The sequence below is a fragment of the Lampris incognitus genome, chromosome 4, assembly GCF_029633865.1.
Source record: "Lampris incognitus isolate fLamInc1 chromosome 4, fLamInc1.hap2, whole genome shotgun sequence".
NCBI classification, from domain to species: Eukaryota; Metazoa; Chordata; class Actinopteri; order Lampriformes; family Lampridae; genus Lampris; species Lampris incognitus.
Genome location: NC_079214.1, coordinates 27,100,578 through 27,127,722, shown reverse-complemented (window position 1 = coordinate 27,127,722; position 27,145 = coordinate 27,100,578). Strand labels below are relative to the sequence as shown.

The 27,145-nt window shown below is 45.4% G+C and overlaps 1 protein-coding gene across 1 annotated transcript; it reads left to right on the top strand.

Annotated features, from left to right (window-relative positions):
• Nucleotides 1-2,338: 2,338 nt before the first annotated feature.
• On the top strand, nt 2,339-11,805 carry gatm (glycine amidinotransferase (L-arginine:glycine amidinotransferase)). The gene is made up of 9 exons (XM_056279176.1): nt 2,339-2,407; nt 3,506-3,721; nt 3,894-4,089; nt 7,838-8,028; nt 8,615-8,752; nt 9,180-9,344; nt 9,519-9,582; nt 10,470-10,586; nt 11,693-11,805. The coding sequence occupies exons 1-9, from the start codon at nt 2,339-2,341 to the stop codon at nt 11,803-11,805; spliced, it is 1,269 nt and encodes a 422-aa protein (XP_056135151.1).
• Nucleotides 11,806-27,145: the final 15,340 nt, after the last annotated feature.

Genomic DNA, 27,145 nt, shown 5'->3' with positions numbered 1-27,145 from the left:
TTTCAAAAAGAGCTTTTCCAAAGTTTATAGAGCTGGATGTCCATCTAGGGTGGATGAGGGAACCCTCCAGAAAAAGGACAAGCCCACCAGTGAAATTCATTTACATTTTGGTGCCACTGTCATACATGATTTTAAGTGATCATCACATGCTGTGGTTGTACATTTGTGAAATTCATAAAGTTGGTCAATTCATAGATTTAGCTTTCCATTAAGTGTAATCATAACTAGAGTAGCAGTTGAAATGTGACAGTAGAAGAAATTACTTAATTTCTGACTGTATGGGTCATTCAATTATGAAAATGTAGCAGGTTAGATAATACACCAAACAGTAGGCCTATGCAATATGTACATATTTTTGACGGTGTGTGTGCGTGCGTGCGTGCGTGTGTGAATGACCAAGGTCTGTATCGTCCAGAAGAGATCAGAAAGTTTGGTGCTTAAGGTCAATATAGTCAAGGCAGTCATGATCTGGTGAGGCTCAAGGTGAATTACCTCTTTTGTGAGGTTTTTCTTTTTTTTTTTACTCTCTGTGCATTTAGAAAGTTTAACTACCCCACTATGGGGTACATCCTGCGATCATCCACACCACTGTCTTGTGGAGTAATGTCCTGGCAACGGCAGGCTGGTTTAAGGAAATGTATCTTTGATCAAGTTGACCACAATAAAGTCAACATTAGAACAGAACAAACACTAAAATATATTTTAATATTGAAATAGTTGGCAAATATGTTTTATAAGCTTACAGGGTTGACAATCTTAAACCCTTTTTTGTTAGTATTGCTGGGTCCTGCAAAACATAAAAAAACAAACAAAACAAAATCAAAACAAGCAAAATCTGCCAAAATGTTGACCAAATTTTTAAATTATTCATCTAATTTTATGTTCTTATGCATTTTAGTATGAAAACACATCAAATTGGAGAAATGTATCTTTCTCTTATTGCCATACGAACCACTAGATGATGCTTTAGAGCCAAATACATTTTCAGTCTATAGCCATAGTCAATGTATAGAACCATACTTTCTTTTCATATTGTAACGATCACGGATGAGGCTTGGTAGCCCTTGGCTAATGGGTCGGACCCTTTAGTCGATTGTTACAATATCGTTGGTCCATCAATCAGATACAACCTATTATAGCAGTTACCAGATCACTATTAGTTATTACATGTCTGTTTCACTTTGTTATTCATTAACATATTGACCTATTTGATTGTGTGTGAACTCACCATCCTAGCTTAGTAGTTATATTGCTCCATTTGTTAAATGTTGACTGATTTTTAGAATTCCAGGAAAGCAGAATTTACACAACCCTCAAGATTTCAAGACTGATTTAAATGCCCGAGACTTGTCCTTTCTACAAAAACAAGTGTTCTAAATGCAGTGTTTATCACTTTACATCTAACTCTGGTAAACTGTACTCTTAGTTTCGTCATCTCATTCACACTGACAGTGGTAGTAAAATAAGCTCAAGTGGCTACATGTCACTAAGGTCTTTGGGTTGTGAAACTCTTGAGCACAGTCCAGGGAGTGAAGCATGTGGAGACAGTCCAGTGCTATCTCTGTGATTATGTCAGCTTGTGCAGCCTTCAAGCCATACTATCAAAACTGGCAGTGTAGTAGCTCGCTGGTTATTTAACTGCCCTTCAAAGGGCCCTGCAAATTTAAGCAGCTGAATCAAATACACACCTGTGCACAAACCCATGTAGGCTAACAGAGAAGCCTATTCTTACACCCATAGCTGAACCAAATTGAACATAAGAGCGAGCTATAGATAAGACTTCTCACTGGAAATACATGTGCAATGCAGATACATGTAAATCACACATACAAACGAGAAATCCAAGTCATACATTTTAATGCATTATCACACACACTGCAATGAACAAAATCTCTCCATCATGACGTTTCTTTTTCATGAAATGCCAAAATCTCCTTCAAATTGATTTGTGTCTATTTATACACTGTAATTTGCTGTGAACCGGACGTGTCAATTCGTATTCTTTAGATATATATCAAGTCCAGTCGAGCATTCCATAAGGAAAGAAAGGTTCAGATATTGGGCCTATATATCTTTGAGAGCTTTTTAACACGAGTCGTCTCGTTGGTAGATAAGAATGTGCTGGCGTAAGGGATAATGTGTCAGGGGTGCATTTTCTCAAGTCACGTTGCCCCACAACTTGTAGCCGACCAATGATTTTGAGAAGCACGTATAGCCTCGTATAAAGCGGAGGGCTGAGCTGAGAGAGCCTCCATTCATTTCCAAAGTGGGAGGTGGATTCTGCGCTGCCGGCCGACTTCACTAGACTTGCCGCTCGGTAATTATTCTATTGGACACAATGCTGCGAGTAAGGTGTCTCAGAGGAGGTAGCAGGGGGGCCGAGGCGGCCCATCTGATCGGAGCCATGGTTGGTACCTATTGTGGTGGTTAAATGTTATCTTATTCCAAATTTTAACAATATTAAAAAAGTGACATTTTTCAGCCAGTCAATCAATCAATCAAACAATAAATCAAGGCGTCAAAGTAAATAAAGAAAACGTGTTCGATAATTTTCTTCACTACACCTTTATTCATACATTTTGATACATTTTTAAAAAATTCAATTTTTTTTTGTCCGTGTTATGAGACGGTAAAAGAAAGTGATGCAAAATATTCTTTAAAAAAACTTTAATCACTAGTTTTAGTTTAGGGAGCTGAGTGGACGAGTGACGGTGAACAGCTGTTTGACGCATGCGCTTAAACCCAACGACGCGTGAGCCGCGTGGGCGAGCCTAACCGCCTACATAGCGGTTCCCATCAAAACGGTTATAGCTTATTACGTCTTCAAACGATTGCACATTGTGGAGTTTATTAACATTTTGGAGGTCCCTGGGATTACTTAAACGAGCCTACTCTTACTGTTTCTTGTGTGTGTGTGTGTGTGTGTGTGTGTGTGTGTGTGTGTGTGTGTGTGTGTGTGTGTGTGTGTGTGTGTGTGTGTGTGTGTGTGTGCAGTTGACTATATACCTCATTATCTGAAGTCTGATGCGAATTTACTGGGCTGTCATCCGGGTTATTTAATTGCTATATACTAAATGACTTTTCTGTGACGCAACGTTATTTTTACCAGGATCAGAAATGCAAACATTTCCTTGTGCACCTTCGTCTCTCTCTCTCTCTCTCTCTCTCTCTCTCTCTCTCTCTCTCTCTCTCTCTCTCTCTCTCTCTCTCTCTCTCTCTCTCTCTCTCTCTCTCTCTCTCTCTCTCTCTCTCTCTCTCTCTCTCTCTCTCTCTCTCTCTCTCTCTCTCTCTCTCTGGCAGTATCGTAGCCTATGGAGCAGGTTTTTTTTAACAATGCATAGTGGTCTCTTCTGATGACTGACTAAATAACCACATATAAATACAGCTGAATATGGCAGCAATGAAGCTTACTTACAAACCTGGTAAAATCATCGTTCTGTGCTTGAGCAATGAGGAATGATGTAATGCTGCTTTTTTTTCTTCTTCTTCCTTGTTTTAATCCCAGTTTGGCCGGGCTGTAACTGGATGGGTGCAGCGAGCTTTCCAGAGCACTTCAAGTGCAGCAGCTGCAAAGTCGCGCCCTGTGGAGGAAGAGACTGTTACTGAGCCTGTGCAGCAGGAATGCCCTGTCTGTGCATACAATGAATGGGACCCGCTGGAGGAGGTGATCGTGGGCCGTGCCGAAAATGCCCAGATACCTCCCTTCACTGTGGAAGTCAAAGTAAGAGATGATGAAAAGAAAAGACAAATGCTTGAAAACGCTACATGACATAATGTCTGTGCATATAGGTGTATAGCTGCAGAACAGCTTTCTAATGAGAGGGGAGAACCCAATCTGTAGACATCTCGAAAGATACGATGATCTCCAATTCATATTGTTGAACTGTTTGCAGGCTAACACATATGAAAAGTATTGGCCCTTCTATCAGAAGTATGGGGGACAATCTTTTCCCGAGGACCACTTGAAAAAAGCTGTTGCTGAGATTGAGGAAATGTGCAATATCCTGCGTCACGAGGGCGTCACGGTTCAGAGGCCAGAACCCATCGACTGGTCCCTTGAGTATAAAACCCCTGACTTCACATCATCAGGTAAATCATGATGAACAGTGAGGTGATTGATTATTTGATTCAAGATGTAAGGACTGAGTCTCACATGGAGTTAAATACTGCCATGAGGCTAAACAAATTAAAAGTTTTAATCATAGTTTTTACACATTTCGCAACAAAAGTATTCACATCTGTAAAATGGCCAAACTCTTTGTGTAAATAGCGAGGACAGTGGGGTTTTATCTCTTCAAATAATCTACCACTCAGATGAAAAAAACAAAAAACTTCATGATCAAGCCAATGTTCCCAAAAGGTGATGTACTTGTGTGATGATGATTCACTTTTTTATATTTAGTTAAATGGATGTGTTAAGTCTGCACACATCGACAGTGCTGCATTTGAGTTGACGCTGTTCTATTGTGCTGGGATCGATTGGTGATGCCTGCGGGCTCTGGGTTGTTTGATTGGGTCTGCCTGTGATGCTGTGTCAGTCTAAATAAAGAACGCAAGGTTGTGTCGAGCGACAGCGCTGTGTCCTGACGTGATTTCTAAACACAATATTGGCGACGAGGATGGCTGATATCTCTCTCCCACCACCTGCCCCCTTCCTGGCATTACCTGGCGAGCCCCCGGTACCATGGACTCGCTGGCTACATAGTTTTGAAAATTACATCATCGTCTCAGGGCTCGACGACGTGAGCCAGGCTAGGAAGACGGCTTTGTTGCTACACTGCTTGGGAGCAGAGGGTCATCGTGTGCTCGGGACTCTGGGGAACGTCACAAACTTTGACGAAGCTGTGGGACTTCTGAACACCCATTTCGCTGCTCCACAGAGTGCCCTCCTTCGGCGATTTATATTCCGTCAGCGACACCAAATGCCTGGTGAGTCTGTGCGGCAGTAAGTAGCTAATTTGCGAGGGCTAGCTAGCTCATGCAAGTTTGTCGCGCTTCAGGACGAGATGGTTCGCGACCAGCTAATCGAACACACCAACAACGCAAAGGTGCGTGAGACTCTCCTGCTGGAAAAAGACGATCTGCTGCTGTCCAGAGCAATTACCATCGCACTGCAAGTTGAGAGAGCAGCTGAGTGTGCTGCTATGCTAAATACACAGCAAGTGGTCACCTCCAGTCAAGCTGCCAACGACTTCTCCCTCTACTCACGGCTGCCCCCCGGGACGCAACCCAGCCAGAGCGAGGCGGGCGCCGACTCCACTGAGGACGTCCTGCAACTGCAATGACAACGTTCTCGGCCCCGCCCTCAACAGTCCTGTGGTAACTGTGGATCTCAGTCTCATGCCTCAAGGGCTCAGAACTGTCCTGCCCGTGGCCAGACAGCTGCGGTAAGCACAATCACTTTGCCTACGTCTGTCGATCTTCCCCGGCTGGGTCAGAGGGCCACACCCCCCAGTCTTCAACCGCCATCACTCACAATGTGAGCTCTGGGTCAGTGTCATTCAAATCATGCACAGTCAACATTAATGATGTGTGCATCCCCCTGCTGTTGGACACTGGTGCAGGTGTGTCTCTCCTGAATGTTGATACTTACAGTCAATTTTTCAGTTAACTGCCACTGTCCGCACCCTCAGCTGTCCTCTGTGGGTATGGTGACTCCAAAATCGATCTGGTTGGCTCTGTCCAAGTGACTGTCTGCTATGGAACCAAGCTGGTGCCCAATGCAGTTTTTCATGTGGCACACCGTGGGGCCAACCTGATGGGCCTGGACCTGTTCTCCGCTCTGGGGTTCTCCCTCTTAGACACTGGGGGGCAGCAATCCTGACTGTTGCCACGCCTTGGCAGCAGAAGTGGCCATCACTGTTTGTGGGGCTGGGCTGCCTCTCCGCCTTCACCCATCAACCTCTCCTCAACCCTGCTGTGAAAGCTGTCATCCAACCACTGCACCGCATCCCACTGGCTCTCCGTGATGGGGTCTCCGCCGAGCTGCAACAACTGCTGGAAGCTGGCATAATTGAACTGGTGGACGTGTCACCCTGGGTCTCAAACCTCGTGGTGGCTAAGAAGAAGTCGGGGGGCCTGTGTGTCTGCGTCGATCTACATGCAGTAAATAAGGCAGTGGTCCCTGATAAGTATCCACTGCCCACCTCAGAAGAACTCACTGCTCAGTTCTATGGCTCTGAGGTGTTCTCCAAGCTCGACCTCAGACAGGGGTACTTACAGTTGGCCCTCCACCCCAGTAACCGAAACCTTACAGCCTTTGTGACACATGCAGGAGTGTTTCGCTACACCAGGATGCCTTTCGGTCTCAGCTCCACCCCTAGCTGCATCCAGAAAGTCATGGTCTCCGTGCTGACTGGCATACCGGGCATGGCCATTTATCTGGACGATATAGTGGTACACGGGCCCACCAGTGAAATCCACGACAAGCGCCTCAACATGGTCTTCGCAGCCCTGTCCAAACACAAGCTAACTCTCAATGCTTAGAAATGTGTCCTCTCTGTGCCAGCCATCGAGTTCGTGGGGTTCTGGCTGTCAGCGAGCAGTGTAACTCCACTACAATCCAACATGGACGCCATTCAGGCCATCCCTGAGCCCAGCTCGGCCGCCCAGGTCGCCTTCTTCCTGGGTATGACAGGCTACTACCTGAGGTTTCTTCCCCAGTACAGTGGTCCCAGGTGTTCTCCGTGCACGTGTTTTGAATGTGGCGCATGAAGGCCACCTGTGCATTGTGAAACTGAAACAGCGCTGCCGAGACCTGGTGTTGTGGCCGGGGATAGACAGAGATATTGAGGCTCTGGTGAAGGACTGTTCTGCCTGCCTTGTGAGTGGCAAGACTGGCCACCAGGCTCCCCCACCCCTGCAACCTCTCACCTGGCCCTCTCAGCCCTGGGAACACCTGCAGTTGGACATCTGTGGTGAGATCCATGGAGTTCCCCACCACCAACGCTTCATGGTGGTCGCCTACGATCTACACTCAAAATGGCCTAAACTCACCACTTCCGGCACTGTGACCTCACAGGTCATCATCGACTTCCTGGACTCTCTCTTCTCTCGCTGGTCAGGGTCCGCAGGCCCCACAGGGACAATAAAATGGCTTCATACTGGTCCTCTCCTCTCCAAGTCACCCATCAGCTGGGCCCAGCCATCTACTCCCTCAGCGATGGCACTCGGTGGCACTCCAGTCGTCTGCGGAAGGTGTAAGCTCCGCCGCACACAGCTGGTGACACAACCTTAGCCATTCCCTCAGCATGGCAAGACGCCCCGGGGCTTCATGCGGCTACTACACGGGCCCCAGACATTCCTGGGCCTCAGCTTCCCCTGCCTTCCCCCTCCCCACCTCGGTCTGCCCAGCCTCAGGCTGCTTCACGAACTGTTCGAACACGTTTACACCCTGGCCACCTAGGGGACTTTGTGTCAACCTTTCATGTTTGAAATCTCGCCGGGGGTGGGGGTGTTATGTCTGCACACTGGATCACCAGTGCTGCAATTAATTAATGATAGCATTGTTCTGTTGTGCTGTGATTGATTGATATGTGATGCCCAGTAGTTCTGTTATTGTTAAATCCTGCCGGGGGGGGGGGGATGTTAAGTCTGCACACATCGACAGTGCTGCATTTGATTTGGCGCTGTTCTATTGTGCTGGGATCGATTGGTGATGCCTGCGGGCTTTGGGTTGTGTGATCGGGTCTGCCTGTGACGCTGGGTCAGTCAAAATAAAGAATGCAACGCGGAGGTTGTGTCGAGCGACAGCGCTGTGTCCTGACGTGATTTCTAAACACAATATGATGTTTGTGATTAACTAATAGTTTATTGTGAAATGTCTTACCTATACCAGGTATGTATGCTGCCATGCCAAGGGACATCCTCATGGTTGTGGGCAATGAGATTATTGAGGCTCCTATGGCGTGGAGGGCTCGATTCTTTGAATACCGCGCTTACAGGCCTTTGATCAAGGAGTACTTCAGAAAAGGTGCTAAATGGACCACGGCTCCCAAACCCACCATGGCCGACGAATTGTATGACCAGGTGAGGCCTTATCCTACAGAGAATATACTTTCCCATTCCACCAGATATTTAATGGCACCTTTCATTTATTGAAACTGTACAAATGTTGAATATTTCGTAGCAGTTGTAGAACATTGCATTCACCTAACTTCATTAGAGATATCTTTTTCTTTTTTTATGAATTTGAACCTATGTACATGAACTTGCCCTTTTCAGGTTCACCAGCTTATTGGTGAGGTCTTGACGAAATGCTGGCCCATTGCACTGTATCTGGGGAGATACTGCACGTTATAATTTTAATAGCCCTAGAGGTTATTTCTGTAAGATTCGACTTAGAGACGAGCGAGACATTGGTTGTAAACGAACTCTTTACTTAGAACTTGGCAAAGTTAGGATACTCAGCCATCAGGTTACATCTGCGTTCCCTCCAGTTCGGCTCATACGTAACATTACTTCCTAGTCTCACCTCGTGAGAGCCCCATTACTTCATAGTCTCGCCTCGCGAGAGCCCCCCCGTCAAAGACTAACCAGAGAGCATGCGCATTAACATAAGTCCCAATACATTACAATTTCCTTCCTGTTTTCCCAATGTGCCCTCTGCCTGCAGGAGTACCCTATCCGCACGGTGGAGGACCGACACCAGCTGGCTGCCCAGGGGAAGTTTGTTACCACTGAGCATGAGCCCTGCTTCGATGCTGCTGATTTCATCAGAGCTGGGAGGGACCTGTTTGTTCAGAGGAGTCAAGTATGTAACGCTGCTGCCAAGTGCCTTACACAATTCAAAATACGCAAATTCATCAACTTTATCTGATACTACGCTGCATGGTGTAAAAATCAACAGCGACTGCGCTCTGTGGAGAAAACATAAAGATTAGATAAGGCAAAATTCAACTATTGCAAAAGAACAATTTGATCAAATGTAAATGGTGTTAATGCATGGCTGTTGAAGAGTGTCTTGGTCTTTGACATGGCCATGATGTTTCATTTATCTCTGTGTGTGCTGCTGACGGGCCTAGAATAACATTCTGATCATTCAGCTCTATTTACATTTAGTAATTAACACAATTGCATCAAAGGTGCAATTGTGTTAATTACTTATTGTGTTAATTAAACCCTCAACATAGTATGGTGACTGTCACTTCTTGACACCAGCTGTATTGCATTATTTCAAGGTTACCAACTACATGGGAATTGAGTGGATGCGTCGACATCTGGCCCCAGACTACAAGGTTCACATCATCTCATTCAAAGACCCAAATCCCATGCACATAGATGCCACCTTTAACATAATCGGACCGGGACTGGTGCTGTCAAATCCCGATCGGCCTTGTCGCGAGGTGAGATTGGAAAGAGTGAGCTGAATGTGTTCACTTTTGCAGTGCGAAAAAAAGTCTTCATAACCGTTTTTATTTTCCATGGTTTCCTTAAGTGTGATTATATTCTACAGTACTTCTAGAAAACATCACAAAGTGGCACAGTTTAATAGCTGCACTCCTCCTTATTCTTCTCAGATTGAGATGTTCAAAAAGGCTGGATGGACCATTGTAAAGCCGCCACTGCCCCTGATTCCTGATGGTGGGTAATCAAACAAAAAATCCTGTTTGTCATGAGGTCAGTTTGTTACCACGACCTGAAGGACATCGTTTTTGGTACCATTCATCTATCTGTCTGTCTGTCTGTCTGTCCATCGGTCTGTTTGTCTGTCAACAATTTAACTGAAAAACTCCTGAAGCAAATGACGTGATATTTTTAGGGGAGATGGACTATGGTCCCCAGATTACCTAATTAATGTTAGAGGTATCTGAGTCAAGGTCACAAATAAGGTCAAAATCATTTTTCCATGGGGATCACCAGTTCAAATCCTTGTATTACCTCCGGCTTGGTCGTGTGTCCCTACAGACACAATTGGCCGTATCTGCGGGTGGGAAGCCAGATGTGGGTATGTGTCCTAGTCGCTGCACTAGTGCCTCCTCTGGTCAGTCAGGGCACCTGTTCGGGGGGGGGGGCTTTGGTGAATAGCGTGATCCTCCCAGGCGGTATGTCCCCCTGGTGAAACTCCTCACCGTCGGGTGAAAAGAAACGGCTGGTGACTCCACATGTATCAGAGGAAGCATGCTGTAGTCTACAGCCCTACACGGATCGGCAGAGGGGGTAGAGCAGCGACCGGGATGCCTTGGAAGAGTGGGATAATTGGCCGGGTACAATTGGGGAGAAAAAAGGGGGAACATTAAAAAAATAATACAATTTTTCAATCCCAACTTTGCCAAACCTGGATCAATTTCCTTCAAATTAACACAAAAATGTTTGACTTTCTATTTCAAAGATACAATCCCACTCATCGCTATGGTAAGAGATTAATGAGTTATTTTGAGGGTTGGTAGTAATCAAACCTCGGGAATGGGGTTGGTTGTGCCTGGCACCAATTGTTTAAATGAAATGTCCCTTCCTTATCTTCTGTTTAGACCATCCACTGTGGATGTCCTCCAAGTGGCTGTCTATGAATGTCTTAATGCTGGATGAGAAGCGCGTCATGGTCGACGCCAGTGAAACCACCATTCAGAAAATGTTTGAAAACCTTGGTGAGTTTACAGCCTCATTGCTTTTTTTTTCTCTCTCTCTCCTTAGTGTGCGGTCTGCATTCTTTTAGAGTCACTTCATCTCTTATTCCCATTCATCTAACCGAATCCCATTTGTCAGTAAGGCAAATGGTTATTGAGGATACCTACAAGATAACTTCAGTTCCCCTGGTTTGAAAAAAAAAGTGTCTGGGGTGTCTGGGTAGCGTAGCGGTGTATTCCGTTGCCTACCAACACGGGGATCGCCGGTTCGAATCCCCGTGTTACCTCCGGCTTGGTTGGGCCTCCCTACAGGCACAATTGACCTTTTGCAAAGTCCCGCCCCCCATAGTTACTGCTGCTATGCGCGTCAAGCGTTTCAGAACTATCCAGGAAGTAGCCGGAAAACACCAAAACATGAAGGAAGAAATCAGCGCATTGTGTGGGTAAAAGTAACAGTAATAATACGTTAGCTGTATTAGTTATCAATAATAGCTAGTAGCAAGCTTAGCTTGGAGCAGACAGGTATTTTTGTTGATTTTGGATGGATTAAGCTAGCCATGGGGTCTGCTATACTGCGAAATCTATTGCCGACATTGCGCTTCTTGCGTTCTGGGTTTCGGGAAGGGAAAGAAAATTACACCCCCTCCAAACTTTTCAGATATCTAGTATCCGATTTGCAGATCCCATAGGCACACCGTTTCAGCATTTTGCTGTGTGTTTGAAAGCTTGACGGACCGTTGCTAGGGTAGGATTGGACAAGCACCGTTCTGGGGCGATACTTTGCGAAAGGTCGCTGCACTAGCGCCTCCTCTGGCCGGTTGGGGCGCCTGTTTGGGGGGCAGGGCGAGCCTGGGGAAATAGCATGATCCTCCCACGCGCTACGTCCCCCTGGCGAAACTCCTCACTGTCAGGTGAAAAGAAGCGGCTGTCGACTCCACATGTGTCAGAGAAGGCATGTGGTAATCTGCAGCCCTCCCCGGATCGACAGAGGGGATGGAGCAGCGACTGAGATGGCTCAGAAGAGTGGGATAATTGGCCAAGTACAATTGGTGAGGAAAAAAAGGGAAAAAATGTGTCTCTGTGTAATGTTGAGAAAAAGGTTTAATGAGTGTGTATGTTTACTGCAGGAATCAAGACCGTCAAGGTCAGCATTCGCCACGCCAACTCCCTGGGCGGTGGCTTCCATTGCTGGACTACTGATGTCCGACGCCGCGGTACCCTGCAGTCCTACTTCCACTAGCCTTGCCAGAGTTAGGCAGTTTTTATTGAGTTTTTAAGGTTTAAATCTAAATCCGGGATTATTGAGGGTAAATAAACCTTTATCATACACACATGAATTTATGAATCGTGGGACTGGGATGAAAGATAAGGTAACTTATTATCGTAACTGATTTGGCTCTTACAAAGGGTGCAAATGTCAATAAAAAAAAGAAAAGAAATCTTGAAAATACCTTTTAATCCGACATTCAACTCTGATGCACTGTAGCTGTACTATAGGCACGGAGATTGTGGTCAATTATATTAATGCATGAAAAAGTTGTCACCTAACCGATGAATATGATTCAAAGTCAGTAGTGGTGTATACTGGTCATCACATTCCGGATTGAGTCTTTAAATCTTAAATGAAATATAAATGACTTGTGGAGATTTTATGCTGCTGTGTATTACAGTGCCTTTGCAAACAGCTTTTTCAGAGTTTTACGCTCATTAGAAACAAATTAGCATCTCCTTCTTTCTTGCAGAAAATAATCTCAATATTAACTGCATTTCTGGCCTGGCTATTGTGAAACAGAATCATCAGTGACTCGTACATCTAAAAGTCGTAAATATGAGGACAGGGTACAATTCGGTATGTCAGTGTTATCAGACTTGGCCACAGGAGGAGAGACACTACCTCCTTGTAACAACTTAGAAACAAATTCTATTCTCTGCATTATCAATTGATACTGATCTTTTTTTTTTTCAAAGTTTTATTATTATTATTTTTTATCTAAATGAATGTATAGAAGTTCTTATGTAGGTCATTACATAATTCGATTTCTTATCTCAGGTATGTTATTTTGTAAAGGATGGAATTAAGTTTACAAACCAAAAAAAATCTATTTATTTTTCATACATTAGATTTTATTGGGTTTATATATTTTCATAATTTCCCAAGAATTAGTGTTTTTATATATTGACTTGATACTATGAGGTCCATATCAGATATTGTATACCTTTGCCTCTGCTGTTTTCTCTTCTTGCAAATCTAGGCCAGTTATATGCTACTAGTCAATCTTGCTGATCGCTTAGCTGCTTTTGTTTGCATGGTAAAATATACCCTCAAAACATTTGTTTTTTTGTTGCATGAATTCATTATTGCAAATACAGTATAATTTTATCCTGGAGACTATTTACCTCCTGAACGCCTTAAATGTAGCTTGGATCAGTGGATTCAAGAAAAAGCAAAAGGCTCCACAGAAGAACATGGTTGATACTATACATTGTGTAATATAAATAAACAAATAAACTGCGTAGTTGTTGTATTGTGTGTGCAAAGAATTAAGGCATTATGACACCAAGATTGGTTAATATCTGATATTGGGTGATGAAATCATTAATAATGGTATTGCTGAGGAGCCCAAGCAGGAGTCGTGACAACTTTCTCTTTCGGCTACACAACGTGCACCATTTAGTCCTTCCACCATTACAACAACAAAAAACCCGCGCAGCGGAAGTGTGTCACTGTAAACCCGAACCGAGGAAACAGCAGCTGTAAACTAACGTTCCTACTAGCTCAATAAGGGGAATTATGTAGCCTCATAACCACTACACACGTCCCCCCAGAATTCGCCTTAATACGAAAAGTCAAGTGTGGCGAGGGGGGCGGATCTCTCAGCCCCAACGGCTCCGCTGAACAGGAGCTGGGGGCTGGTTAACCGCAGGCAAAGCAGCAGAGTCCTCACAGCTGGACCGGGGAAAGGGAGGGGCTGGGGAAGCAGAGGGCGGCTCGCCGGGGGAGGGGGGCAGAGCCGGGGGGCGCCCCCGCCGTGGGGGCAGGGCAAGACCAACAGGGTGGTCTAAGTCCAGGTGAGCAGGCTTGAGGTGGTCCACAGAAACCCGCTCCAGCCTGCTGCCAACCTCCACCACAAAGTGCTTATCTCCAGTGTCCCGTATCCGAAATGGGCCGTCGTAGGGTGGCTGCAGGGGACCGCGGTGCGCGTCGTGACGGATGAAAACATACTCCGCCGACCGCAGCTCCGTGGGGACATAGGACTGAGAGCCGCCATGCTGAGAAGTGCGGACCGGTGCAAAAGCCCTGGCTTCCTCCTGCAGCGCAGTCCGTTGGCATCTGGCGGACCAGGGCGCTGTGGCGGTGGGAAGGAAATCCCCCGGGACCCGAAGTGGCTGTCCGTAGACTAGTTCGGCGGATGAGGACTGGAGGTCCCCCTTGGGAGCCGTCCTGAGCCCAAGCATGACCCAAGGCAGTTTGTCGACCCAGCGGTCGTCCTTGAGGGTAGCCCGCAATGCGGCCTTCATCGAGCGATGGAACCTCTCGACCAATCCATTCGCCTGAGGGTGATATGCTGTGGTGCGATGGAGCCTCACCCCTAAACCCGCGGCGATCTCCTCCCAGTGCGCTGACGTGAATTGCGGCCCTCTGTCCGAGGAGAGGTCAGATGGGGTGCCAAAGCGGACGACCCAGGTTCCGATGAACGCTCGGGCAACCTCAGGCGCTGTCGCGGACGAAAGCGGGACGGCCTCTGGCCATCGCGTGGTCCTGTCGACCATGGTGAGCAGGTATGTGAAACCACGGGAGGGGGGTAGGGGGCCTACCAGGTCCACATTCACGTGGTCGAACCTCCTCTTTGACGTGCACTTTGGAGCGTTGGCACTCCACACAGGTGTCAGCCCAGTCCCTCACATCCTTTTTGAGTCCATGCCAGACAAACTTTGCCGCCACCAACCTCTGTGAAGGCTTTCTGCCAGGGTGAGACAGCCCATGGACTGCGTCGAAGACCCGTCGCTTCCAAGCAGTCGGAACGACTGGTCGGGGCTGACCCGTAGAGACGTCGCACAGGAGCGTGGCGCCGGCGTCGTCGAAAGCCACATCCTCCAACTGCAGCCCTGTGTCGGCGGTCCTGCATACCTGCACTCCTGGGTCGGCGGCCTGGTCAGCCGCCATCTGGCTGTAGTCGAGTCCCAAATGGGCGGCACCAGCGATGGCCCGGGAGAGACAGTCAGCGACCGGGTTGGACTTCCCAGCGACATGCCTTACGTTGGTGGTAAACTCTGAGATGTAGGCCAACTGTCGCTGCTGGCGGGCTGACCACGGCTCTGCCACCTTGGCCATCGCGAACACCAGCGGTTTGTGATCGACGAAAGCCGTGAACTGACGGCCCTCCAGTAGGAAACGAAAGTGCCTAACAGCGAGGAAAAGGCCAAGCAGCTCACGATCAAAAGTGCTGTATTTGCGCTCTCTCAGGTTCAACTGGCGGCTGAAGAAGGCAAGCGGCTGCCACGCACCGCTCACCCGCTGCTCGTAAACCGCGCCGACAGCGTAGTCCGAAGCATCCGTCGTGATGGCAATGGGCGCTCCAGACACAGGGTGTGCCAGCATCGCCGCGTCAGCCAGGGCGGTCTTCACATCCTTAAAAGCCGTGTCCCTCTCTGCAGACCAGTCCACAGCGTGTTTGGGGGCTGTGCCCTTCAGAGCCTCATATAGGGGGCGGAGGAGATCGGCAGCCCGGGGGATAAACCGGTGGTAGAAGGACACCATGCAAATGAACTCCCGGAGGGACTTGGCCGTGTGTGGGCGTGGAAAGTCTGCGACGGCCTCCACCTTAGATGGAAGGGGGGCCGCCCCGTCCTTGGTGACCCGGTGGCCCAGGAAGTCGATGGTGCTCAGACCAAACTGGCATTTGGCCGGGTTAACTATCAACCCGTGCAGGCTGAGTCTCTCGAAAAGGGCTCTGAGGTGGGACAAGTGCTCGGACACGGAGGTGCTAGCGACCAGGATGTCATCCAGGTACACAAAGAGGAAAGGCAGGTCCCGCAACATTGAGTCCATGAGGCGTTGGAAGGACTGCGCGGCGTTCTTAAGCCCAAACGGCATGCGCAGGAACTCGAACAGTCCGAACGGAGTTGTCACAGCCGTTTTGGGGACATCAGCGGGACGGGCGGGCACCTGGTGGTATCCACGGACGAGGTCCACCTTGGAAAAGATCACTTTCCCAGCCAGGTGGGCGGAGAAATCTTGGATATGAGGGACCGGGTAGCGGTCCGGTGTTGTTGCGTCATTGAGCCGACGGTAGTCACCACATGGACGCCACCCACCGCCAGGCTTAGGCACTATGTGGAGGGGTGAAGCCCACGGGCTGCTGGAGCGACGGATGATGCCGAGGCGCTCCATGTTCTCAAACTCCGCCTTGGCGACAGAGAGCTTGGTCGGGTCGAGGCGCCGAGCTCGGGCGTGCACCGGCGGGCCGGTGGTGACGATGTGGTGCTCAACCCCGTGTTTGGTCGTAGACGACGAGAATGTGGGCTGAGTGAGGTCAGGGAACTCGGAGAGAAGATGGAGAAACACGTCCTCATTGGAGAGCATGCTGGACAGCCTGACGGAGCCTGTATCGCTGAGTGCACATGCGTGTGAAGCGAAGGTGACGGCGTCAATCAGGCGTCGATTCCTGACGTCCACCAGCAGCCCATGAGCACAAAGAAAATCTGCACCGAGGAGGGGAAATGCCACGTCGGCGGTGACAAAATCCCAGCTGAACCGCTGTCCGTTAAAACACGTGTCAATGTGCCTCGTGCCGTACGTACGGATAGAGCTGCCGTTAGCAGCTTCCATGGGAGGACCGTGAGCGCCCGATAGGGCGTCCACACTCGATGCAGGTACGACACTCCTCTGCGCCCCAGTGTCGCATAGGAAACGCCGCCCCGAGATGGAGTCTCGCAGGAAAAGTAGCCTGTTGTCCTCCACGCCGACGCCCATGGCCACTAGTGAGCGCCGGCCTTGGCGTTTCCCGACGAGCTGAAATTGCACGGGGAGGTGCACTTTTTCGCCTTGGCCCCGAACTTTGCATGGTAAAAGCACAGGCCGGGCTCCTGTCGCCGACCGGGGGTTGCCGCGGCGACCACCATGGAGTCACCAGGTGGTGGCGTGTGGGGGTGGGCAGGGGTGAGCGCGGACGTGCAGTGCTGCTGTTGGCTGGCCAGGAAGAACTTGTCAGCTTCTTCAGCTAGCTTGCGGCAATCGGTAATGCTGGTGTTAGCCAAAGCGGTCCGCACCTGAGCAGGCAGTTGTCGCAGAAATAGTTGTACAAAGAGGAAATCAGGTGTGTGCGCCGGTCCCAGCAGATTCAGCATTTTCCATGAGCTCGGATGGCTTGCTGTCACCCAAGCCTTGCAGAGAAAAGAGACGGTGGGCCCTCTCGGCGTCGGAAAGTTCAAAAATCTTCAAGAGGTGGTCTTTGAGCCCCTTGTATTTGTCTGCCGCCGGAGGATTTGTAAGGAGACTCACCACTCTAGTTGCAGTCGAACGTCCGAGCGCCGATACCACGTAGTAGTATTTAGTAGCATCATCCGTTATTTTGCGGATAGCAAACTGCGCTTCCGCCTGGGCGAACCATGTCGTTGCCGATGACTCCCAGAACTCGCAATTTGAGAGAAACCGCGTTGATTTCGTCAACCATGTTCGTTCGAAAGATTGTCTCTGATAACTACCAAGAGACAAACGTCGGGGTCACCAGTGTAGAGGAGCTCAAGCAGGAGTCGTGACAACTTTCTCTTTCTACACAACGTGAACCATTTAGTCCTTCCACCATTACAACAACAAAAAACCCGCGCAGCGGAAGTGTGTCACTGTAAACCCGAACCGAGGAAACAGCAGCTGTAAACTAACGTTCCTACTAGCTCAATAAGGGGAATTATGTATCCCCATAACCACTACAGTATAATCTTTCCCGTCAGATTGAGGCCTCAAAAGAAAAGCATACCAGATTTATTGGGCATCGGCATAGTATACAAGTAATCAGTATGTAACTTCATATTGATGCCAATTATGAAATGTATTGATTTGGATAGTTACAGTCACACTATCAAATCAACTGAAAGTAATTTCAGAAATATGAATAAGTACTTCAGTACAGAATAGAAATGGCATCTATTACTACTACTATTACTTTTGGCTGCTCCCGTTAGGGGTCACCACAGTGTATCAGAATAGAAATTGCGTAACAATAATAATAATAATGTAACCTATTTTTCTGGACTTAGCCTGTTAGTGATTTTAAGTTCCTGTTATAAGCTGTTGCCACAGTATATGCCTTGAGCTCTTATTTTGAAGGCTGAAGAGAGAGCGGAAGTGCTGTACGCAGTGTTGTTGCTGTGGGGTTCTGTTGGGGGGAAGAATCCAAATAAAGTGGTCCTCGTGTGAAAGTGGAACCTCCGTATTTGTTATTCTATAGTTTCATACAGTATAGGCGACATATACAAACCCTCGGTTACATTGGTGGCAGCGGTGGGATCCGGAAGTGTGCAGATTCTCAGAAGTCTCTTCGGAGCGCGGGAATAACAAAGCGCGAGGGCGCGCTTCCGGGGAGGGTGACGACTGTAAACTACTAATAACACACGTTAGCCCCTAAGCAACTGGTTTGACCCTTTAGCCGAGCGGTCAGTGATGTCGCCTTGTAGTGCAGTACACCTCGCATCGAATCCCCCACCGGGCAAGTAAATAACCGGTTACAATAATAATGATAACTTTATTTTATAGCACTTTTCTTAACAATGTTACAAAGTGCTTTACAAAAGAAATAAAACCAGACAAGGCAAAAATGAGAATAAGACCAAAGGACATGAGCAAAGAGGAGGTAACACCAATAAATGAATAAGACCATATAAATAGGAATAAAACAGGGGACTAAAAGGAATAAAAACAGTATAAATAAATAAAAACAAATATCAAACATTTCCAAAAGATTTCACAAACAGAAAAGTTTTAAGAAGATATTTAAAAGAAGCTAGAGAGTTTTTCTGAGTTCAATAGGAGGAGCGTTCCATAGTGTGGGGACTCTAACAGCAAAAGCTATGACAATTCGTGACCTGGGAATAACCAGCAGGGCTCCATCTGCGGATCTTAATGGCCGAGAGGGGGTATACCAGGTCAATAAATCAGAAATGTATTTAGGAGCAAGACCATTTAAGGCCTTAAAAGTGTCCAATAAAATTTTAAAATCAATTCGAAATCTAACAGGGAGCCACCGTATGGAGGCAAGCATGGGATCGATGTGATCATGCCTCTTTATCCTGGTAATGATTCGATCCGCAGTGTTTTGTACCAACTGCAGATGGTGGAGGGAGCCCTGGCTGATATCCAAGTAACGTGTGTTGCAGTAATCAAGCCAAGAATAGAGAAAGCATCTACAACTTTTTGCAGATCAGCAATTGATGAAAATGACCTAATTTTAGAAATTACCTTGAGCTGCTAGGATCTGTGGGTTTTAGTGGCATGTATAACTAAGTGTTGTCAGCATAAAAATGGTAAAACACATCATGACCTTGAATAACCTGGCCAAGAGGCAACATGTATATAGATTAGAGAAGAGGGCCAAGAGCCGAGCCTTGAGGGACACAACTCAAATGAGCCATTGAGAAAGCAGAGTTACCCAGAACAGAAAAAGTTCTGTTGGAATAGTATAAGTAAGCTAAGAGCCGAGCCTTTGATGCCCATCCAAGTCTCTAAGCGATGTAAGATGGTACCGTGATTGACTGTCTTGGGTCCGTCTTGGCGAGAGAGCCCTCCTCTGTTGCTCCCCCTGAAGTTTCATCCTATTTTTTCTCCCTGTAAAGTTTTTTTTAGGGAGTTGTTCCTTATCCAATGCAAGGGTAAGGACAGGATTTTGTGTTGCTGTAAAGCCCCTTGAGACAAATTTGTAATTTGTGATATTGGGCTATACAAATAAAATTGACTTGACTTGACTGTGTCAAAGGCGGCAGTCAAGTCTAAAAGAACTAAAATCGAGCAGTCACCTCTATCTGTAGTCAGCAGTCGGTCATTAGTAACCTTAACTAGAGCTGTCTTGGTACTATGAATGTGCTAAACCAGACTGGAAACTGTTAAACACACTATTAGTATTCATAAAAGATATCAATTGAGATGAAATTACGTTCTCCAGAATCTTAGATGAAAAAGACAACTTAGAGATTGGTCTGTAGTTACTCAAGGACAGGGGATCCAAATTAGGTTTCTTTAGCAATGGGGGAACTGACATGCTTAAAACTGTCTAGAAAAGAACCAAATAATTCTTAAGAATTTGCAGAATAATGGGGCTAACAGTGGAAAATACCTCCTTGACCAGCTTAGTGGGGATGATGTCTTAAGATGCAGGAGGAGCAGTTCATATGGGAGACTGTACTCTAGCAATGAAATTGCAATGGGTTGAAACAGGGTAAAAGAGGCAGAATTAACATCAGGAATGGAAAGAATGCAAGAGTCAGTCTGGATTTGGGACCTGATGTTCGCCACCTTATTTACAAAATGAGTGATACATTTTTTAGACAGCTCAACATCAGGTTAAAAAAAAGAAAGAAGTGGAGGGACCATTAATAACAGAATCATTACCCTAAAGAGATCTTTAGGACTGTGGTTATTTCTAGATATCAATTTAGAGAAGTAAGCTGATCCCGCATCCTTAACTGCTTTCTGGTAAATTAACATTTGGTTTTTAAGGGTGTTATGTGCTATTTCAGACTTGCTGACCTTCTATTGTCATTCAGATTTTATGTCTTTTAAGAGCTCGGGTGTGATCGTTCAGCCAGGGGAGGTTATTTGTTTTTTGTTCCCTAGTTTCAAAACGGTGCAATTTGGTCAAGGATGGATAGGCACTGATCATTGAATAAATGTAAAAGTGCATCTGGATTGAGAGGGGATATAGTGGAATTAAAGGATGATGAATTAAAAGCTCCTTTGCTCCTTTCTCAAGAGACGAGTCCCCAGTTCTCCGTTGACATCATTGTCTCCACCATCTTTCTCCTAGCCTTTTCCATTTCCTTCACTATCTCTGCTCAGGTCAACTGAATTGGCCGTTTGTTACCAGCTATAACAACATGCATATTGAATGATATGACCTGTGTGGTGGCACAGTGGTGCAGTGGTTAGCGCAGTCACCTCACAGCAACAGGGTCCTCAGTTCGAGCCCCAGGGTAGTCCAACCTTGGGGGTCATCCTGGGTTGTCCTCTGTGTGGAGTTTGCATGTTTTCCCTGTGTCTGTGGGTTTCCTCCGAGTGCTCCGGTTTCTCTCACAGTCCAAAGACATGTAGGTCAGGTGAATCGGCCATATTAAATTGTCCCTAGGTGTGAATGTGTCAGCCCTGTGATAGCCTGGTGGCCTGCCCAGGGTGTCTGCCCTTGTGCTGCCCAATGACTGCTGGGATAGGCTCCAGCATCTTGTGACCCTGTGTAGGATAAGCGGTTTGGATAATGAAATGAATTGAATGGATGGATGAATTAAAAGCATCACAGAATTTAACTGCAGAACCAGAATTGAGAATGCAAGAGTGTGTTTAAGGATAACAACTAGGAATAGAGAGCTGTAGGGGAACTTTAAAAACAACAGCTTTATGGTCAGTTACATGTATATACACCAGATTAAGACACTCGAAAGAGAAACCAGATGAGAGTGCAAGGTCTAAGATGTGACCTTTGGAATGAGTGGTCTCTTTAACAGATTGAAAGAGGTTAAACGAGTCTATATGATCTTAAAAAAAATGTGAGGTGACAGAATGGAAAGGACAACACATATGAATATTAAAATCACCAAGAATAAGCACCTTGTCATATTTAGGCATGACAATGGATAGAATCTCAGAAAACTCAGAAATAAAACTAACTGAATTAGGGGGCCCAATTAATTAAGATGCAGAGTAAAGGAGGAGGGCAGTGATTAAGAAACTTAAAACCTCAAAGTAGATAAAATAACCAAAAAGTAACAGGATGGCACTTAAGGCCTAATTTATATATATATAAAAAAAACAGCCAGACCACCCCGTCTTCCAGAGGGCCTGGGAATATGAAAATCAGGGGGGCTATCCTCAACCAGGTGAACAGTGTCCCCTGGGGACAGCCATGTCGCAGTAATCATAAAAAAGTCCAGATTGTTAGAAACAATATCATTAATGACAAAGGACTTATTACCAAGAGATCTAATGATGAACAAGTAGTTTGCCATTTGAACTGAATTCCCTTTCTAAGAAACACTTGAGTCATGAACAGTTGTCAGCATGTTGGACAGGTGCTACAAAATCTACAGCACAAAACATACAGTCCAATCTATGTGTCAAGTCAATTTTATTTGTATAGCCCAATATCACGAATTACAAATTTGTCTCAACGGGCTTTACAGCAACACAACGTCCTGTCCTTAGACCCTCGCATTGGATAAGGAACAACTCCCTAAAAAAAAACCTTTAACAGGGAGAAAAAATTGGACGAAACCTCAGGGAGAGCAAGAGAGGAGGGATCTCTCTCCCAAGATGGACAACGTGCAATGCATGTTGTGTTTACACAATTTACAGAATACAACATTGAAAGAGGATAAACAGAATAATTAATTATGTGTATTACTGTTCTGAAAACACAACAGCCATTATTTGAGAAGTTAATAATTAAATTTACTTTTTTTTTTACCAAAACAAGGATAAGATTGCATAACAGAGAAGAGAATAACAAATAAATCAGAGACAAAACAAATCTTTGAAAACAATTAGACCTCAAATGACCGAGAGTCGGTTTATAAGAAGATGAAAATTGGTCTTCCAAGTCAAAGTCTGAACTTTGTGATGCATCTTTTGAAAAGAAAAAAAAACTTTTAAGAGATCTTTGCCTTTCAATAAAATATTAAAAGTGTCCCAGTAAACCCTTATGCAGCTCACTACTGGGTTGATAGTAAAGATATAAATAGGTGCCATCTGTTGACTCTTCCACATGACAGACAGCTAAATGACTGGGAATGGGGGTGGAGGTTGTGATCTTATAATTGTCACAACTTTTGTTTGGTTTACATAAAGTTTCTTTAACTGTCTGACTGACATTTTGCAGAACTAGGGATACAAAATGAATTTTTAAAGTGTATTTCAAATTCAGCCGCATACAATGTAAGTAAGCCCAGTGAGTTAGGTCATTGTGTGTTATACTCACCAAGGAAACTGTTATCTATTCAGATGTCTGATAAATGGTATCATAGTTTACACACACTGTGCCAAAATATCTGACACCTATGTATATGTATGTCAAACATTAACAGGACTGATGTGTCAGAGGTAAGAATACTGCATCATGAGTTGCTCTGTTAGATGACCATAGTTGGATTGTGAGAAAATGGGCCCCTGGAAACAAACATGTAAAAGCCCCCACCTCCACCCCCGGCAGGGCAGGTACACTGACTTGCAGCCAACGATACAATAGCTAAATTCACCTGTATTTCAACAGGATTTATAGCGCACAAACACACAATTAATGCCAACAGCATATTAACTAAGACATACTACATTCTCCTGAAGTTTCCTTTAGTTTTTCAGTAGGACTTTCGGGACTCTGTTATTGACATGAATGACTAAGCCCTTTGCCTATGCAACAAGAAATACAAAGATAATAACAGTGAAGTGATAACAACATATGCGTTAACATAATATAATAACAGTGAAGTGAAAGATAATAACAGTGAAATACTTCATTCAGAGGCTCTGGCTTAGGTGCCCCCTGAGCCCTTGGGCCTGGGCCCGGTAGGCCTGTTTAGTAATCTACCCAAGAGGATAGTACAAAACAATACAAATACAGCAGGAGGTACATTTATTTCTCAATGTCTATCTCTCATTGGCCTTCTTTCATTTTTTTTGTTTGAGCTAAATGAAAAGAATGTCAAGTCATCAGAAGTTATGAGCTTCAACAGCAGAACATATTTACAAAGGTATGAACCCTTAACTAATCTCCACAATTTATAAGAGCTACAATGTACATCATGTAAATGGTACATGATGTAAATTGTACATTATTGATGTACAATAATGTCCAGGTATCATTATTGATGTATGATATAAACCTGGTATTGCAGTAGTCCGAAGTGGTGTAGCGGTCTAAGCATCGACTTTGTGTTGATGCAGTTGCCCATTGGGGACTGGGGTTCGCGCCCCGGTCTCGTCAGATCCGACTATGCCCAGACTCGATGAAGCAGCAATCATTGGCAACGCTGTCTGCGGGAGGGGGGCGGAGTCGGCTTGTGTTCGTCACGCGAATGCGTCTCTGTGTGTGTCGGAAAAAACAGTGATTCGGCCTGGAGTCGCCTTGTCACGAAAGTGGGGAGGCGTCTTCTTCGAAACTACCGGCCGGAAACATGCAGTTGGCGAACGCATACAGTACGAGGATGGGTGTTTGAATTAAAATGGGGATCGATTGGCCACTAAATTGAGGGAAAAATCAGAAATAAATTTAAAGAAACCTGGTATTGCTAACGAAGTGATGTTATAGCATCATATACAAATAATATGAAAGAGCTCAATGTCTTATTGCAAACACTCCTGTATTCTGGTGTCATCTACTGGTGAAGAAAACACACAACACATTGAGACTTATATGATAAATAATATAATAATAAAAATTGTCTGAATCTGGGCAGTGACTGTATTTCTGATGCACCGGCCTAATGAGTTAAAAATGGCAAATGATAGCTTGGGGTTAACATGTGCCTACACAGTCCCAGTCGGTCCTGTAGTGTTTGATATAAGCTGTCTGCTAAGAAGCGTGGGAGTCCTGGGCGCCTACACTGGGCATTGCAACATCTATCCCCACAATTGTTTATCAATCAATATTGCCACCTGAAGGATTAAAACAATTGTAACAGTTGATATATGAATTATGATTGGCCAAGACCAGTGGTCCATAGGTCCATTCTCTATCTAAATGACATTTAAATGATGACTTTGCACATGAGTTAAAAACATGGCCAAAGTGGGATGTGTGTGTGTGTGTGTGTGTGTTGGGGGGGGGGGGTGATCAAAGAGTAGAGGTAATGGTGTTCATGTATGTTATCTATTTTTATTTTTTATTCAAGTTACTTAATGACTTCTCATCAATGTACTTTCTCATTGAATATGTTAAGAAGAGTAAGAAAAAGAAAAACTTTATTTCTTATCAAAAGCAAGGTTACAAAGTGCCTCCTAAATACAAAATCAAAACAGAAGAAACACGATAGAACAGTACAGGATGTACAATACAAACAACCTGAAAGAAAGGAAAACAATAGAGCAGTATTAGAAGAGCAAAAAAAAAAATCAACTGATGAAAATCTATAAAAAAATAAATAAAAAAAAGCTGAGTTTGAAGCAGTGATATGAAAGATGAGACTGGTTTTGTAAGCCTGGTCTCCTCTGGCAGGTTGTTCAGGACGTTGTTCTTCTTCTTGAGTGTAATGAATAGCAATAAAAAGGCCCATGTTTGCAGAACTTTCCATTAATACTATATGGTGTACCAAAAGTTTAATAAAAGTTCTTGGCTACGTATGTAGCACTGAAGTAACCATCTGTTGCAAACTCCATTATGTGGTGTGTTGTTATCCCCGATCAAGACTACTGGAACCAAAAACCAACAATAAAATGTGCTAACAGATGAGAGACTTTGGCAGTGTCCATAGGAATTTTTATTTGGAAAGAATCAACTCAAGCAAGATAACTACTCCTGATCCCCTTATCACAGATACTGAAACAAAACAAAACATTGCTCAATCAGCCTGAACTTCCTGGGAGTGATGTTGACTCAGAGGGAAAAAGTTGCAGTATGAACTGAATGACATTTTTGTCCTTGGTAATAATGGCCAGGGGCCACATGCTGAATAGACAGTGTACACCATAGATTTAAAAAGGGGTTAATCTCTATGGTGTGCACAATATATGCAGACAATACACAACATGGCCGTTTGGTTACTGTGAGAAGAAAACATAGTTATCATTTTCAGATATTGTGTCTGGGGGACCCAAGACACATGGCCACTGATGTGGAGAATAGTAAAACAGCTTCATCACAGTAAATGTAAGACCAGTAAAGTTCTCATTCTGTTGGCTGTATTTCCCTTTTGTTCCATTTTTATATGATGTCATTTAGACTATGTTTTGCTGTATATTTTTGCTTTTTGATAATACATCTTTTAATGTTAAAGGGACAAAATCCTTGTATTTACAATGCAAGGATTTTGCGCTTTTCCTCAAAATGACTTAGAAGACTTTTTGCTAAGAAAAATGTTGTGAATGTTGTCTTGTCAAGATATAAAATCTGAAGCTGTTCTCTGCCAAAGCAGCTGAGAAAGTCTATTGCTGACTTTAGGGAAAGTGGTGATGTTCCTGATGGAGTTTCTTCAATGGCAGACATGAGCCCATTGATAAGTATAAAACCATCCCAGTAATGTGCTCAGGACTCAAACAATTATTGAATGGACTGCTGGGATAGGCTCCAGCATTCCCGCGACCCTTAGAGCAGGATAAGCAGTTTGGATAATGGATGGATGGATTGGAAAGGTTTCCATAAAATACACTTATGTGGATATCTCATAAGCTTTTACTATGTAAATTGAACCATCATGCACAGTCATGTACATAAGATTAAAATACATTTCATCATTGATGTCAAACATGTATGAAAGTAAATCCGATATCACTTTGTAAGAAAATGCTTGGTTTGCTCACCATATTGTGTCTAGTTTTGCTGTGATTAAATAATGGAAAGTTATATTCATTTGCGTATAATTGCACATTATATGCTAATGCTTTATAAGCTATAACGTAAGTGAGACATTTTTTTCCCAAAACAATGCAACTCATTATGTTATGCTCGCGCACCAGAACCCGACCCGTGTGGCGAAACCCAAGGCAGACAGACACAGGAGGGCTTCAAAATCCAAAAAGGGGGTTTTATTGGGGGAGGGGAATGTATGGTGCAAAGAAACGTTTTGCTAGTGGGATGTGTGAATAAACTATGTGTGGTGTCCCGTGTATAACTATGTGTGCGTGTTTTTAGCCTATGTGTGGTGCAGTATGTAAATGACAAGGAGGCGTTGAAATAATGTGCGTGCACCTGGCAGGAAAGTCCAGTCCGTGATCCAAGAGGGGTTGTCCGAGGAAGTCCAGGTCCGAGATCCGGGAAGTCGAGTCCGAAAGGAGGGATCCAGGTAGGGGGACACGGGGGGAGATCGCTGGAGAGGTCCGGGGAAAAACATGAGGGTCGCTGGGGACGAGGGAGACGCGGAAGTTGCGGAGCGAGAGTCTTGGGAGGAGAGAGAGAGACACACGAAGATAAGACAGTGGGGAATAAACAGAACGCAAGGAACGCTGGAGGGCTTGTCAGAGCTTTACCGCAGGGTTCAGTACGTCGAAGCACGGAGTGGTGTTCCGGGAGACTTCTTGTAGAGGGCTGCCTGATTGCCGCAGGTGTGCCTGATGGATGATGGCAAACACCTGGTGCAGTGCAGCGCTCGTCTCCTCAGAGCGCGAGCCGAGCTCTCGGATGTTTCCGGCACGTCCCAGCTGGGGGAGTGGCTTGAACGTGCCGGGGAGGCAG

Coding starts and splice junctions, on each gene's coding strand:
- gatm (XM_056279176.1), top strand. CDS start 2,339: ATGCTGCGAGTAAGGTGTCTCAGAGGAGGTAGCAGGGGGGCCGAGGCG. Junction 2,408..3,505: donor CCCATCTGATCGGAGCCATG/GTTGGTACCTAT, acceptor TTTTAATCCCAG/TTTGGCCGGGCTGTAACTGG. Junction 9,345..9,518: donor CCGATCGGCCTTGTCGCGAG/GTGAGATTGGAA, acceptor TATTCTTCTCAG/ATTGAGATGTTCAAAAAGGC.